Source organism: Tripterygium wilfordii, chromosome 2 (genome assembly GCF_013401445.1).
Source record: "Tripterygium wilfordii isolate XIE 37 chromosome 2, ASM1340144v1, whole genome shotgun sequence".
Classification (NCBI taxonomy): Eukaryota; Viridiplantae; Streptophyta; class Magnoliopsida; order Celastrales; family Celastraceae; genus Tripterygium; species Tripterygium wilfordii.
In genome coordinates, this window is record NC_052233.1 from 136913 (window position 1) to 150354 (window position 13442).

Below are 13442 nucleotides of genomic sequence, written 5' to 3' on the forward strand. Positions count from 1 at the left end.
TTTGCTTCTCTGTCAACTGGGAAATGTGTGGAACTGCAAAAATGGCAACTTTCGGATGCTTAAACATTACAGCACTTTATAATTTCACAACAGAAGCGGACAAAGCAGCTTATTATCGATCATGTCGCAATTGCAGGGAATAAAGCAGCAAAAAAAAATCAACCTTTCAATGGAATCCCTCCAAAGCTGTTGATCCATTCAAAAAGCTTATTTTGAAAGTATAAATGAAGATGTAACATTCACAGATCTCAAAGTATTTCCACCTGCTGCTATCTCTGCAACATTCAACAAAAGTTATAATAAAAACTTTATCCGAAACACAACACCTGATAGTAACTGCACATGGTGTCAAGGAGGGACGGTTCTTTGAAATGAACTTCCAAGAATCGGTTGAGAAGCATAATGAACGGAGATTTTGATTGTGCGGCTTTGAGACAATCTGTAGATATCTATACATTCCTCGAGGTCAGCATCGCATGTCAACAAAACCCACTCAGAATCATCATCCAAATACTTGAGGCGGATACTGTCGACATCGGCTAAATTGAAACGTCTTACAATCTCTTGTCGCAAGTCCATGAAACTCCAGTTTGGTTGCAAACTGAAACGAACTCTTTCTTCACCAAAAGTGGCTTTAACTCTAAAGGTACCAGCAAAGTTATGGCCACTACTTTTTGGCGACGGGGGAAGGGACTCGAGAATAGCATGCTCACCGAATGTCTTCTGGCTCTGGGATCTTGCAAGAAGCTTTGGTTCCTCTACGCTCAAGGAAAATAGCTCTACATCACTGCGAGCTCTCTTCAAAACTCCTCCAGCTTCTGCTATTGCATCTCTACCACCTGAGGCGACCTTAGCAGCAGTGAGCTCCTTTGCGCCAGTGGAACAACTTAAACCAGAACTGTGACTGCATGAAGAGGAATGCGAGTTTGAAACTGCGGCTCCAGGGTCGATTACGGCAGTTTCAGGTGGAGGGTTTGATTGGTCAGTTGCATTCACAGATGAACAAGGGTGGTTCTCAGAAAAGTTCAATTCCGGAAAGCTTGAGTAGAATGATCCAATTTGAATACCACCTTGAACTGAGTCAATGACTAGTTGGAGCTTCCTCAAAGAATGTCCAACCTTGTTTATCTTTCGAGAAGGCCATCTGGTGATCCCATGTTGCCTACATATCCTCTTCAGGGTAGTCGGGCACACTGCAGTTGATACCAAATCATAGAAGCAAATTAATATAAGCTCCTTGGAATAAAATTTTGCAGATATTCAGGTAGTTTGAAAATGCAAAAGAAACACATAAGAAGGAAAGTAGAAAACACTATCAATCTGGAATTGGTCGATAAATTATATTCAGACTTCATGGTAACTATGGTATAGCATGTATGTCCTTCCAAGCTAATGCCAAGATTATATGGACAAAGGTTTTAAGTCCCTATACCAAATATTATCCTTGGATTAATTATTTGACCGAAGAGGTAAAATAAAATTAGGTGAATTCCAGGGGTAGTTAATAATTCCCTACCGCCAATACTCTTTGCAGCATCTTTAAGGGTCCCGGAAAAATATTGTCGAAGAACTTGCAAGCTGATTGTCTTCTCTGACTTGCTCCGTCTCCTTTCGACTGCTCTTCTGCTGCCTTGATTGCCAGGGCCACCAGCAGTAGAAGAATCTCCACCACCTTCGACACACCTTTTAGTTTCTGGAAATTGCTGTAGGTGTGGAAAAGCTTGTTTATGGTGCAACTCCTCATGACTGTCGTCCCAATAGGTTGTGACCTTGAACCCTTCATTTGGTTCTTTCTGAGACTCCCATGAGACAGAGACACTTTTACCCTTCTGCTGGGCATCGATCATACATGAAATCCAGGATGACTCTTCCATAGAAGGTTCTTTTGAAGAAGATGATATACACGTCTGATTTTCTTCCTTTTTAACTTTTTGATCGGAAAACAGTGCTATTTCCTTTATTGGAAATGTGTTTACTACCTCAACATCATCATCCATGACAACACATAAACTTTGGCAGGCCTGTTGTATAGCAGAGGGTAATGAGCTGACGATCCGCTGTTGGTCTTCCACGTCCTGGCAATCCTTTGGCAAGAAGAACTCCAACACAAACTCAGCTGATGCAGAATAGATGCTTTGCACGGGAATGGCTACAGCAGCACAAAGCTGGAACACTTTAGCATGGTGAGAGAGAGGATATTCAGTCTGCCTAAATGCAGTCACATCAGTTGCAAAGCATTGTTTTCTTGTTGCAAATGCTCTCCCTACAATCCCGCGACCACGAAACAAATGGTGTTCAGAGCAAGCCACATGGAATCCTAAAAGCTCTTGATCAGCAACAAAGCAAGCAGAATCCACAGTGGAAACACAATAAGCATAGTTCTCGTCAGAATGCCAACCTCCGCCTTCACCGTGTGCACTACAAGGAGCCCATGTTAGAGCTAATGGCAATCTGTGTGTTTTACAGACATATCCAAGAATTTCTAATAGCTCCGGAACAGCAGCTTGGTACAAATCATTGCAAGCCTGGGTAGAAGAAAGCAAGACTTGGATCTCAGGAATGTCATAACTCTCTCGTGCTTAAATAATTGTTCATAAGATAGCATAACCCACCTTTGAACTAGGATGACTGAAGTCTTGAGTGCTCTGTAGATCAACAGCCTGCAAATCAATGTGGTTATTAATAATAGAACATGATGAGAGAAACCCTTATCTTCGTTCATAATTAGGACAAGATATATAAAAAGGGAGAATAACCATTGGCACCTCTGAAAGGTCCTTAATTTAATAATTAAGATGAAATATTTAAAATGAAATGACAAAAGCAGATAAATAACCAGGGGGTTGCTATCAGAATTTCTTTATCAAAAAATTACGAGCCCCTCTCCAGCAAAAAAAATTAATATAATTGTAAATGAAATGACAAAACAGAAGAAATTCCAGGAGGTTATGGTTGGGCAAAAAGGGAACAGAGATGGATAACAAAGAGCATCATGATAGTAAGCTCCATTTTTGGCTTTGAATTGAAAATATAATGAGATAAGGATGCTTACATACTAAACTTCAGACGGTAAACCATTATTGGACATCAAACTTCGACACAAGAATTATAACAGGCTATGTCAATATTCTGTTATATTTTCTGATATTTCAATTAAAAGAATGATTCACTTTTGCTTTTCATGTCTTCTTTGGTTCAGTATTTGAATTTTCTGAACCTTGTTTAAGAAAATGCTGAAGAAGTAGAGAAAAGGAGAGACCTCAAGAGCTTTGCAGACACTTTCAAGATCTGGGCGATAGTCAATGTTTTGGGTAGTTGTCACGATTTCAATAACACCCAAGCAAGTCCCACTGCCTCGTTCAAAAACTGGAAGAGCAAGAGACCCACAGACATTATACTGTTGTGCATAGTAAACCCGGGGATACTCCTCGCTTCTAAAGAAACGAACATCAGGAGTCCATTCAGGCAACTTCCCTACAAATACTCGGCCAGGCAACCCATATAAGTCTTTGGAATCTACCTCAGCAGCAAAATGATAGGAATTAGAAACACTTCTATAACTTTCAAGGTCCTTGCAATTCAGATCGAGGGAGTAAGGCTGGTCCTTAGTGGTGAGGACATGCTTGCCTTCTTTCTTTATAGGCACCCATATCTGAATAAGGACGTTCCTATCTTTCGTCAAGTTTTTCAGGTATCCAATAACTTGCATTAGTCTATCTTTCACAGAGGAAGAAGGACCCGGATAGTCATTTGGCCCTATCCACCATCTTCTGTTTACTTCAGTGTCATCAATCAAGAAAGCTTCAGATTGACCTGAAGAGATGGTGGTCCTGGCATTATTCTGATTTTGAGTGTCAGCTTTGACAAGTTCTTCTATTTGTGGAGAAACCAGAGGTGGATCCTCAGATAACCCTTTTCCGGTTTCTTCCTGCTGAATCGGATTTAGGATGAAATGACTAGTGCCTGATTGCAAAGGAGGCATAAACTGCATCGGGTCACTAGGAGCACCAGAGGTTGAGGAGTTCGGCTGCAAGAAGTTGAAGGCATCAGTGGTCTCCAACCAGCATCCTTCAGAAAAGAGTTCTTCCATAAAATCCAAATCCACAGCAGAACCCGTAAATGCACCATCTTCCATATTTCGATGGTTTTTCCTCTTCAAATTTGCATCTAAGGAATCCTATCACAACCGAATAATCACAAACATCATCACGACCCAAAACAAAGTACAGTGAATATGAAAAACAAGAAGAGGAACTTCCAGGATGGATTGCTTTCGCTTGTATCAGAAAACCCAATCTGTCCGAGTCGCAGAAACATCTTCAACATTAAATTGTTTTGAAGTGAACTGCAATCAGAAATGCATTTCAGAAAAAGGAACCTAGCACAGTTTCATAAACTGATATAACAAGATAATGCAAAGAACAAACAATGGATTAGATATGTACATTAATTTAAGAATTAACAGTTATGGTTGACTCAAATTATTCCATAATTTAAATCAGTTTGCTTTGCAGAACTATCAGTAATAGGACTTGAGTTGAGGCCATAAAAAGATTATAATTACAACTACAAAGGAACAAAACACAAAACAAACCCCTCCAAAAGAAAAGGAAAAAAAAACACCGAAGATGCATTTTCTCAACGCCAATATGATGTCAATACTCACAAATTGAACTAAATTAAGAAAGTAAGTTAACAACACACAACCATTTAGCTTACAAAGAGGTCACTGCCCAACAGAGAACTTACAAGAAAAACAAAGAGAACAATAATGGAATTTTTTTTTTTTAAAAAAAATTGAGGTCTAAACAGAAAAAGGCAAAAACAAAAGAAAGAAAGCAACTCACTTTGTGTAGAGATTCTTGAAGAACAACTCAGGCTTAGGTGGGTATATGCTCAATCAAAAGCAAAAGCAATCTAAACTCAATAAAGTCTAAAGGGAATAGAAGCAGAAGAAGCAGACCCAACATAACAAAGATTTCCTTCTTGGAAAGGAGTACTTGTTATAAAAACCCCAGCAAACCATAAGAAACAGTACGTCAGTACCCAACAAAAATAAAAGCTAAAAAAAAGAAGGAGAAAATGCAATACACTAGCTATGGAGAGAGAGAAAAAAAACAGAACAGGAGAAAATAAGAGAAAAAAAATTGGCTATTTATTTTTATGTATGCTTTGGTTAATTTGATATGGCGATGGTACTGTTGGGTTTCTCAGTTAAGATTCTCTAACTTGTTATTTATTAAATTATTGAGAAGAAAAGACATGCTTTAGTGGAAGAGATTCTTGAGATTTAAACCTGTTTCATTCTTTCAGTTTCATTTGATGAAAGGTCACTATGTGTTGTTCAAATTGAATTGAGGTGGCTCTGGAGTGTTTAGGGGGACCATGACCCTGTTTTCCTCTGTATTAATTCCCTGCTCGAGTTGCCGCATTTAACCCTTAACCCACAATTTAATATTATTTAGTTTATCAAACCTAATCTACAGTTTTGTTGACATAATCTTCTGCTATTATAAATTTACAATTAGTTATAGTACATAGAGAGTGCATACGTGTTTTGATTTTGATTTGGTGGAGAAAACACAGGCATGCCCTACATTTGCTACTTCTGGGGAAAACACAGTGCAAGATACCATTTATTTTTTTGATAAACAAGATACCAATTATGAAATAATGTATGTATGTATAATGATATATAGATAAGAGGGAAGCAGTTGACATTGAATATACAGTTGAGGAGGAAAAAAGAAAAAAAAATGAGAACATGATCACATGACCTCAAAATTAATTAAAAATGAGATACAAGATACAGAGAATATTCATCATATTGTTGAATAACACATAATCCATGAATTTTATATTCATATCAAGATTCATTGACTTTTGAATCCATGAAGGAGACGATGAGGATTACCCTTTTTTGTTGGGGAGCAATCCTTTACTTCAATAGATTACAAATACATCATATATATAATACTGAATTAAAGAGGAAAAATAAAGATTGAAAATATATATATCGAATTCAATGACATCTTCAACAATATATGAATATCAAGTAGCTAGGTGAGCTATAATTGACAATTGAGCGAGGAGACAGTATACACGTAGGTTGCTTCAGCAACTAGAGTGAGAACTACTAGTGGAGAGAGAACTACTAATGGTGAGATAATCTGTTCAAGTGTAGTACCCACTATTTTACTTTTTAACGGAAAAGGATGAACGCGGGCAACTAGCGTAGTAAGCTTTCATTGAGTGTGGCCATAGGAATACTCATTTACGGTAGAATGTTCGGTTTCAGTCATAACAATGACCTAAAAAGGTGAGTTCGTCACCACAACCTCAACATAATTCCAGCTAGCTTGCAATAAATCCTTCTCCACAAGTATTTGTGAGGATTAACCAACTAGAGTACTTTATATAATAGAACATATATTTGAATTCAAAATAAAAAATTGTGACCCTACTAGTGAAGTGAGCCAAAAAAGATGTGGATGATGATGTATTGCGTGAAAAGTAATGGCAGCATATAAAAATTAGGGTATATATGGATAAAGAAAGATATTGACATCATGACTGTAACTCAAATATTCCAATAATTAATGGTTATACTTTTCCTTTTTCATAACCGGAGGAGGGTGTTTTCAACATGTACTTAGATTTGCATTAGTGACACCAAGTTTCACATAAACAATAGCTGAAGAGTCTTTGATTATAAGGCTCTAGCTTCTAAGAAAAATACAACACTGTGCCCCACAGCTCTCTGCAAAGAGGAACATGATTCCCACAACAAGCTTTGACAATATTATAATATTTATTGTTTCATTTAGCAAAGTCATGGACTATTGTTTGACAATATATACTGATAAAAAAATGGTAATAGATATGCTATATGAAATGTTGATGATATTTGATTATACTTTTACTAATAGGAGATATATAGAAGTTCAACAAGAAGTTCTGTATTGCAATTCACATTTTGACTTGTATGAGCCTTACCCTAATTTGTAAGGGTATTAGCGTCACTTCGATATAAAGTGAAGGATGTAGAAGTTATGTGCACCCAAAAATGTTAAAATTGTCCAATGTTCAATAATTTGAGAATTGTCTTGGAATTTGAACTAAAATATTGTTGTTTAGTACATCAATAGGTAGCATATATGCTATTGAAAAATGGGACACGGTGTTGATACATATATTTATGTTTATTGCTGTCATTGGAAGGCTCAATGTCGTCCTAATTTATGCTTTCCAGCTTCATTTTCTCTCATGTGTGGCTGGTAGTGGAAAGTTAAGGGAGGAACGTGGAGAAGTTTTTAAAATTGAGCATGTAATCTTTTGGTTGGACCTATTAAACGTATGCAGTTATACTATTAGGTCACATATTCGTCTGTCCTCAAATATATATTTATTTATATGTAATCAAGAAAGTCTAACTACTGTCGTCTTAAATTTCAAACTGAACCTTACTTTGTGGACCATTGAATTGCATGTCACTCAAAACCTGCAAACCATGTTGCTCTTGCCTAACACAAATTAGAACTGGCCTACATAAGACTTCTTATAGAGTCTTCTCCCAAAACTACTTCATACAATCTGTATAAGTGTTGGTACGTTCCAACTCGATCATAGAATATTCAACATTATAACTTAGTAGCTTAAAGTTTAAATTTGTTCCACTCTAATAAGTTGGACAAAATTTTAATGTTCGACCAATCAACCCGCTTGCCTGGCGTATAAAAGTCTCCTACAACTTTTTTATGCTTGTGTTGATTAACGGTTACATTGCTGACAATTGTGAACACAGAAAATAAAATTAATTTTTCAAAAAATTACAGAACGAAATGAGACTCGTACAACTATGATAAACATTATATTCATCGTTTGTACAAGATAAATGTCCAAAATCAGTCATTGAGTTGGATGATGTAGCCTGTATTATTGGAAGTGTGAGTGGCATTCTCCTAGTACTAGCTTTGGTCTTTTATCGAGGCTTATGCTTCTTTGTGCTCCCCTCTCCTTTCCAATGAAATGTCACTTCCTGTTCCACAACAATTAGTTGTGATGCAGTTAGAGTTAACTCTTCTAATAAGAGGGAGACTTGATCCTTCAAAGTTACTTTCCACACCCCCCCCCCCCCAAAAAAAAAAAACCAGCACTACCTCCCCTTATCCTACCACCATCTTTACCTGCGACTCTTGTCCGAGCAGCACTTGTTAACAAATTTTGTTGGTCGAGAAACTAGCATCAGTCATCAGTCCTCCAGAAAGGAAACAAAATACAAGATTGTCTGAAAATCCACCTGGGGTTCACATAGGGAGGTTCATAAAAATAAATTATGGAGTCACCCTCACAAATGAAATCTTGAGCCACCTTCACACAGCAAGACTATAGGACATTTCTTCTGTCAAACCCATTTAGCACCCCATGATGAAACCTTTGCCTTACATACCCGGGATCATTTTGATGCACCCTCGGTCAAAAAAAAAAGAAGCTGCTTATAAATCAACAAATTGGTATGCACAAGACAAGATTCAATTTCACATGTATAAATATATCTATTAAGATGGTACACATCATTAACAGCCCTCACAAAACTAGTCAAATAGAACATTGTATGTAAAGGGGGAAAGATAAGAGATGGGAGCCAATAAATCCAGTATGCATAAATAAGCTCATATCCACAGGTTCACAGCTATATAAGGTGTGCACTTGTTTATTGAACACAGCCGAAATGGATTTCTGCAAGTGTTGGCATAGCTTGCTTCTGAGGATGACACTGTCCAAATTGACTAATCCTACAAGTCCATGAGATTTTCTGCAAGTTTAAAAGCACAGAAATTTAAAACTTCATTGTCCAGGATTTCCCAAAAGGCGTTCAACTGCAGCATGGACATTCCCAGAAGTAGCACGCAAAGCCCTAATATTCTCTTGGGTGTCAAAAAAACCCATTTCTTGTAGCTGAGACAACTGAGTTGCATAGAGTTCCTCTGGTGGTACTACAAAAACAATGCTTATGTTCTCAGTAGTGGCAAAAACGTACCGACAATCAAATATTTTAAGTTTACGACAAAACTCAATAGAGGGTGCATGGTTATTCTAACCATCAGGCTGGTTTGGAGCTGTCAAGCCACCAGCTCCAAGAGCGCCAAACATGTTCATCAACAACTCCAACCCATTACTGTTGGGTGCTCCTGTTAATTAAACACAGTCAACATAAAAGTGTACCATGGGGAGGAGGAGGGAAAAGATAGAAGGAAATTAAAAAAAAAAAAGAAAAGGAAGGCAGAGAGATGACACTATCAAGAGGCACAGCAACTCTAGAAAAATTTTGGGGGAGAGCTCACTAGCTCAGGCAAGCACATCAAATTGCCTATAAGAGCTACTCCAATAACTTTTTTTCTTTTCAATTGCTTCGTACCTGTAGTAGCACCTGGCTGTGTGGGTTCCCTGCAAGAGTACAGCACATGACAAGTGAATAGAGCAGTAATAATCACCAAAAATGTAAAACACAATTATATATAAAAATGTTTTTGGTCAAGTGGGAAACTGGGAATTTATAAATGAAAATGCGTTATTAGGTGCCATAGATTTACTACTGCAAGCTCTTGCAAAAGGGTGGAACCCAGGTGCCTTTCATCAATAAATTGGCAATAAGGCTTCAGCCATCAAATCATACAATTAGAGAGGAAATTCAAACTTACTGGGATGATGGCTGCCGATTGATTTGAGACATACGGGACTGTTGTAAAGCAAGCATTTGCTGCAATACAAAGGACAAAAAGGAAATGGTCAAGCATAATTGAACTGCACGGAAACATCACATGTAACAATATTCAGAGACAAAATAATGCCATGCCCCTCAAGTCGAAACAATTACTGTTTATTATGACAAGACTAGATGTACCACAGTGAAGATATATATTAATTAACAAACCTACATCAAATTTCCAATATATAAACACAGAAACATGCACACACACATGTTCACATAAATATCAATCAGCATGTGCATAAGTTTGGATTGGAAGAGGGACAACGCTATGGGAGAAGAGAGAGAGAGAGAGGCAGAATGGTGTACCTGCATTGTTTCAGGGGAAGATAACTGACGAAGAAACTCAGGGTTCTGCATCATTTCTCTCAATTGAGGATTCAAATCCATCATTCCACGAAGTTGAGGATTGAAATTAAGTATCTAAGATAAAAGTTAACTTCTTAAAATACTAACCCAGTATAAGAATATAATCATCTAAGCTTCAAGATTAACATCAATTGAATAAACTTTCCATCCATTATACCTGATTCATGTACTGGGGATTGGAGAGCATACTTTGCATCATCTGTGACACAGCCGGATTCTGCAATAATTGGTTCATCTGAGCAGCATCTGGCATGCCTCCAAACGTGCTTTCTGACCCTTGAAAACTAAGTCCCCCAAGGCCACCAACACCCGGTATCCTTGCATCCCCAGTAGGGCTTGACCTTGTGGTAGTGTTTCCCTGTGTCCCCCCTGAAAAATTACATACATATATATGCTTCCTTAGTAACATTTGTGACTAGATAACAACAACAATAAGCTCTAAGAATCCTACCACCAGTATTGCTCCAAGGATTGGGAAGCGGGTTTGAATTAGGAACATTGTGCTCAGTAGTTGTTTCAGAACCATGAGTTGAAGGATTGTTAGATCTAGATGCATCCCTGACTTGTGTGCCACCTTGGTTTCCCAGTAGAGCTGCAAATGGATTTGTGCCCGAGTCATTTCCTGCATTTGTTGTGGCATTCAGAAATGGTTCATGAACATTTTCATACATGCGCCTGAGCATATTGAAACCCTCAGGAGAAGATTCAATATTACTCATAGCCCTGTCAGTGTTTCGCATCATCTCACGCATGAGTTCAGGGTTTCTAGCAGCTTCCACTGTCTGTCGGAGAATACCAGGATCATTCAGTATATGTCCAAGCTCCGGATTTCGGTCAATAATCTCGCGCATCTGTGGATTGTTCATAACTAATGTGCGCATTAACTCAGGATTATTCATAAGATTCTGTATGGCAGGCATGTTCATTATATCTCTCATCATGTTGGGGTTCTGAGTCATTTGTTGCTGAACTTGTTCGAACTCTGGCAGTCCAGCACCAAATAAACCAGATGCACCACCACCACCAAGTGCATTAAGGCCAAGTCCAGGAAACAGTGATGCTTCAAGGTCAGTACTTCCAAAGCCCCCACCATCATTCGAACCAACACCTCGGGTAACACCTGGCGCAGTGTTTGGAGTTCCAGCATTAACTGCGGTAGCAGCAGGTGGTGGTGCTGATGAAGCAGGTGCAAAACCGCGAACCATGTGAACAGTGTGATCACCCTGCAAACCTTCATTAAAATAGAAGGGAGAGAGAGGTCACTCTCGTTTGGTAAAAGGGCCACTGATACATAATGCCAGAAACTGTCATCCTTCATCAATTAACAACTGCCAATAAGACTGAAAATATCCAGTAATACACTCCCTCACGTGAACATGCAATTTACCATAGGGGAAAAAAAGATAAGATACGTGCCAAAATACTTTAGAGTAGGCACTTAACTATCATCAAAGCTTTAATCTAAAATACTTAGATTTGGCCCCCTTTTCACTGATCCTATAATGGGAATGGCAAGTCAAACCTCAGCCCTAAGGCAGGGCGGTGAGGAGTTTGACCTCTTTAACTACTGGTGATACTCAGAGTTTATATGAATCTTGAATGACAAGTATTAGGAGCTTACTAAGTGGATTCTTTTGCCATTTAGAACATCACAATCACAAAGTCAAATTTCACACACATTGATTTCATGATGAAAATACTTATAAAAAAATGATTTTATGATAAGAATGATGGAACAACGAAATTCTTCATTTCATGGCGAGCCACAAACCAGGAAATTCATATTTCAAAATGAAATTAACAAGGGATAGGAGCATAAATTGTAAGATAAATGATTCAATGAAACAACTTAAAATTAGGATTCAGTAGCCAGAGTATACAACATGCAAGACAACTTAAATTTTCGGTCAGCACTTTAATAAGATACGTGCAAACACACACACAAAAACATATTGAATGATAGCCCCAGTATCCGTATAGCAACAGCTGTCTACAGTTTTAGTTTTTGGTGATGAATAATGAGACAACTGGACAGAAACTATAGAAGCAAACACATCTAGAAGGCTGAAGGAAGGACACAGAATCACATAATAATGGACAGTATCAGGGATATACTCACTTTTCCCTCCCACCATAAAAACGAATTTCAACACAGAACACGCCATTGAACATAACACACAAGCTCTCTGGCCAAAAAAAGATAACATTATAATAACATGTGTCTGCAATACTAAATTAACCTAAAAATGGGGTAACAAATTCACGAATCCAAAAGCATCGATTATCAAAAATCAGAATCAATCATGTATTTTTCAAGCCCAAAATATCACGAATTTTTCAAGCCCAATATAATAATTATAGGAACAACTGTAAATGGACGTGGTTAACCAAGAATCAATGTTCCACGTGCCTAACGATAAAGGAAAGTTTACCGTTGAGATTAGGTAACAGCTCACTCGGCTATATGAGACATACAATAGAGCTCTCATAAACAGCAAAATGTGGTAACAAACTCGTGAATGCACAAGCATCTATTATCAATAATTGGTACCAATTGCGGCATTACCTTAAGATACATAAAACAGTATCAAACAAAATATATGCTTTTAATACTTACTAGTAAAAGTAGATATCAGAACAGATTCCTATACAAGGAAATCCCTTAAAACAACAAAATCATATATTTCTAAACCGCAAAAGTCCACTAAACACACAAAAGCAAGCGCCCAAATCATAATACAACACAGGAACAAGAAATTAATTCTAAAATCATAATGACGAAATTTGCTCAACATTGACAAAAAAACAAGCTTACCAAAGCTTTCAAGGGTTTGATCATCTTTCAAGATGCGACCCTTATAAATCAGCCTCTGCTGTTCAGCTGGTATGTCACAATTCTGCGCCAACAGGACCTTGAAAGCCCCAACAGTCGATTCAAGGGTCGTCCTCACCGTAAATTTGGAACCGTTGGAGCACCGAATGTTAATCGTCACTCCCTCTTCTTCACCACAGCCAGTAGCAGCGAGTTTTGAGTCGCTCGAATCGCCATCCGCTCCCATGTTGGTCTTCAATAAACAAACCTAAGCCCCAAAACTAATCGAATCCCGACTATAACAGTTGTGGCTTGTGCGCGATTGTCTTCGATTGAGTGGAATTAAATAAAAGTATCGAATTCAGAAATCAAGACAGATTCGCGAAATTGAAAAACAGAAAACCGAAGAAGAGAGAATAAGGATTAATTTAAAGACCAGCAAACACGGCAGACACAGATTCTCTACGCTTTCCTTCGCATATTCTTCTTCTT

General features: G+C 38.0%; 2 protein-coding genes across 3 annotated transcripts; both read right to left on the reverse strand.

The window, feature by feature from the left end:
• Positions 1-131: 131 nt before the first annotated feature.
• LOC120013755 (protein NLP2-like) lies at positions 132-5086 on the reverse strand. Of its 2 annotated transcripts, none has more exons than XM_038865694.1 (5): positions 4848-5086; positions 3260-4177; positions 2613-2660; positions 1517-2525; positions 132-1193 (listed from the first exon to the last, which is right to left on the reverse strand). In XM_038865694.1, the coding sequence occupies exons 2-5, from the start codon at positions 4133-4135 to the stop codon at positions 349-351; spliced, it is 2778 nt and encodes a 925-aa protein (XP_038721622.1). In that variant the 5' UTR covers positions 4136-4177; positions 4848-5086; the 3' UTR covers positions 132-348. The 2 variants fall into 2 exon arrangements, with proteins under 2 accessions (XP_038721622.1, XP_038721617.1); XM_038865689.1 differs by having other exon boundaries at positions 3260-4345.
• Positions 5087-8516: 3430 nt separating this feature from the next.
• Positions 8517-13442, reverse strand: LOC120015883 (ubiquitin domain-containing protein DSK2a-like). Its single transcript, XM_038868376.1, has 8 exons — positions 12954-13442; positions 10590-11369; positions 10296-10507; positions 10079-10192; positions 9702-9760; positions 9419-9447; positions 9102-9191; positions 8517-8996 (listed from the first exon to the last, which is right to left on the reverse strand). Exons 1-8 carry the CDS (start codon positions 13195-13197, stop codon positions 8848-8850), a joined length of 1677 nt encoding a protein of 558 aa, XP_038724304.1. The 5' UTR covers positions 13198-13442; the 3' UTR covers positions 8517-8847.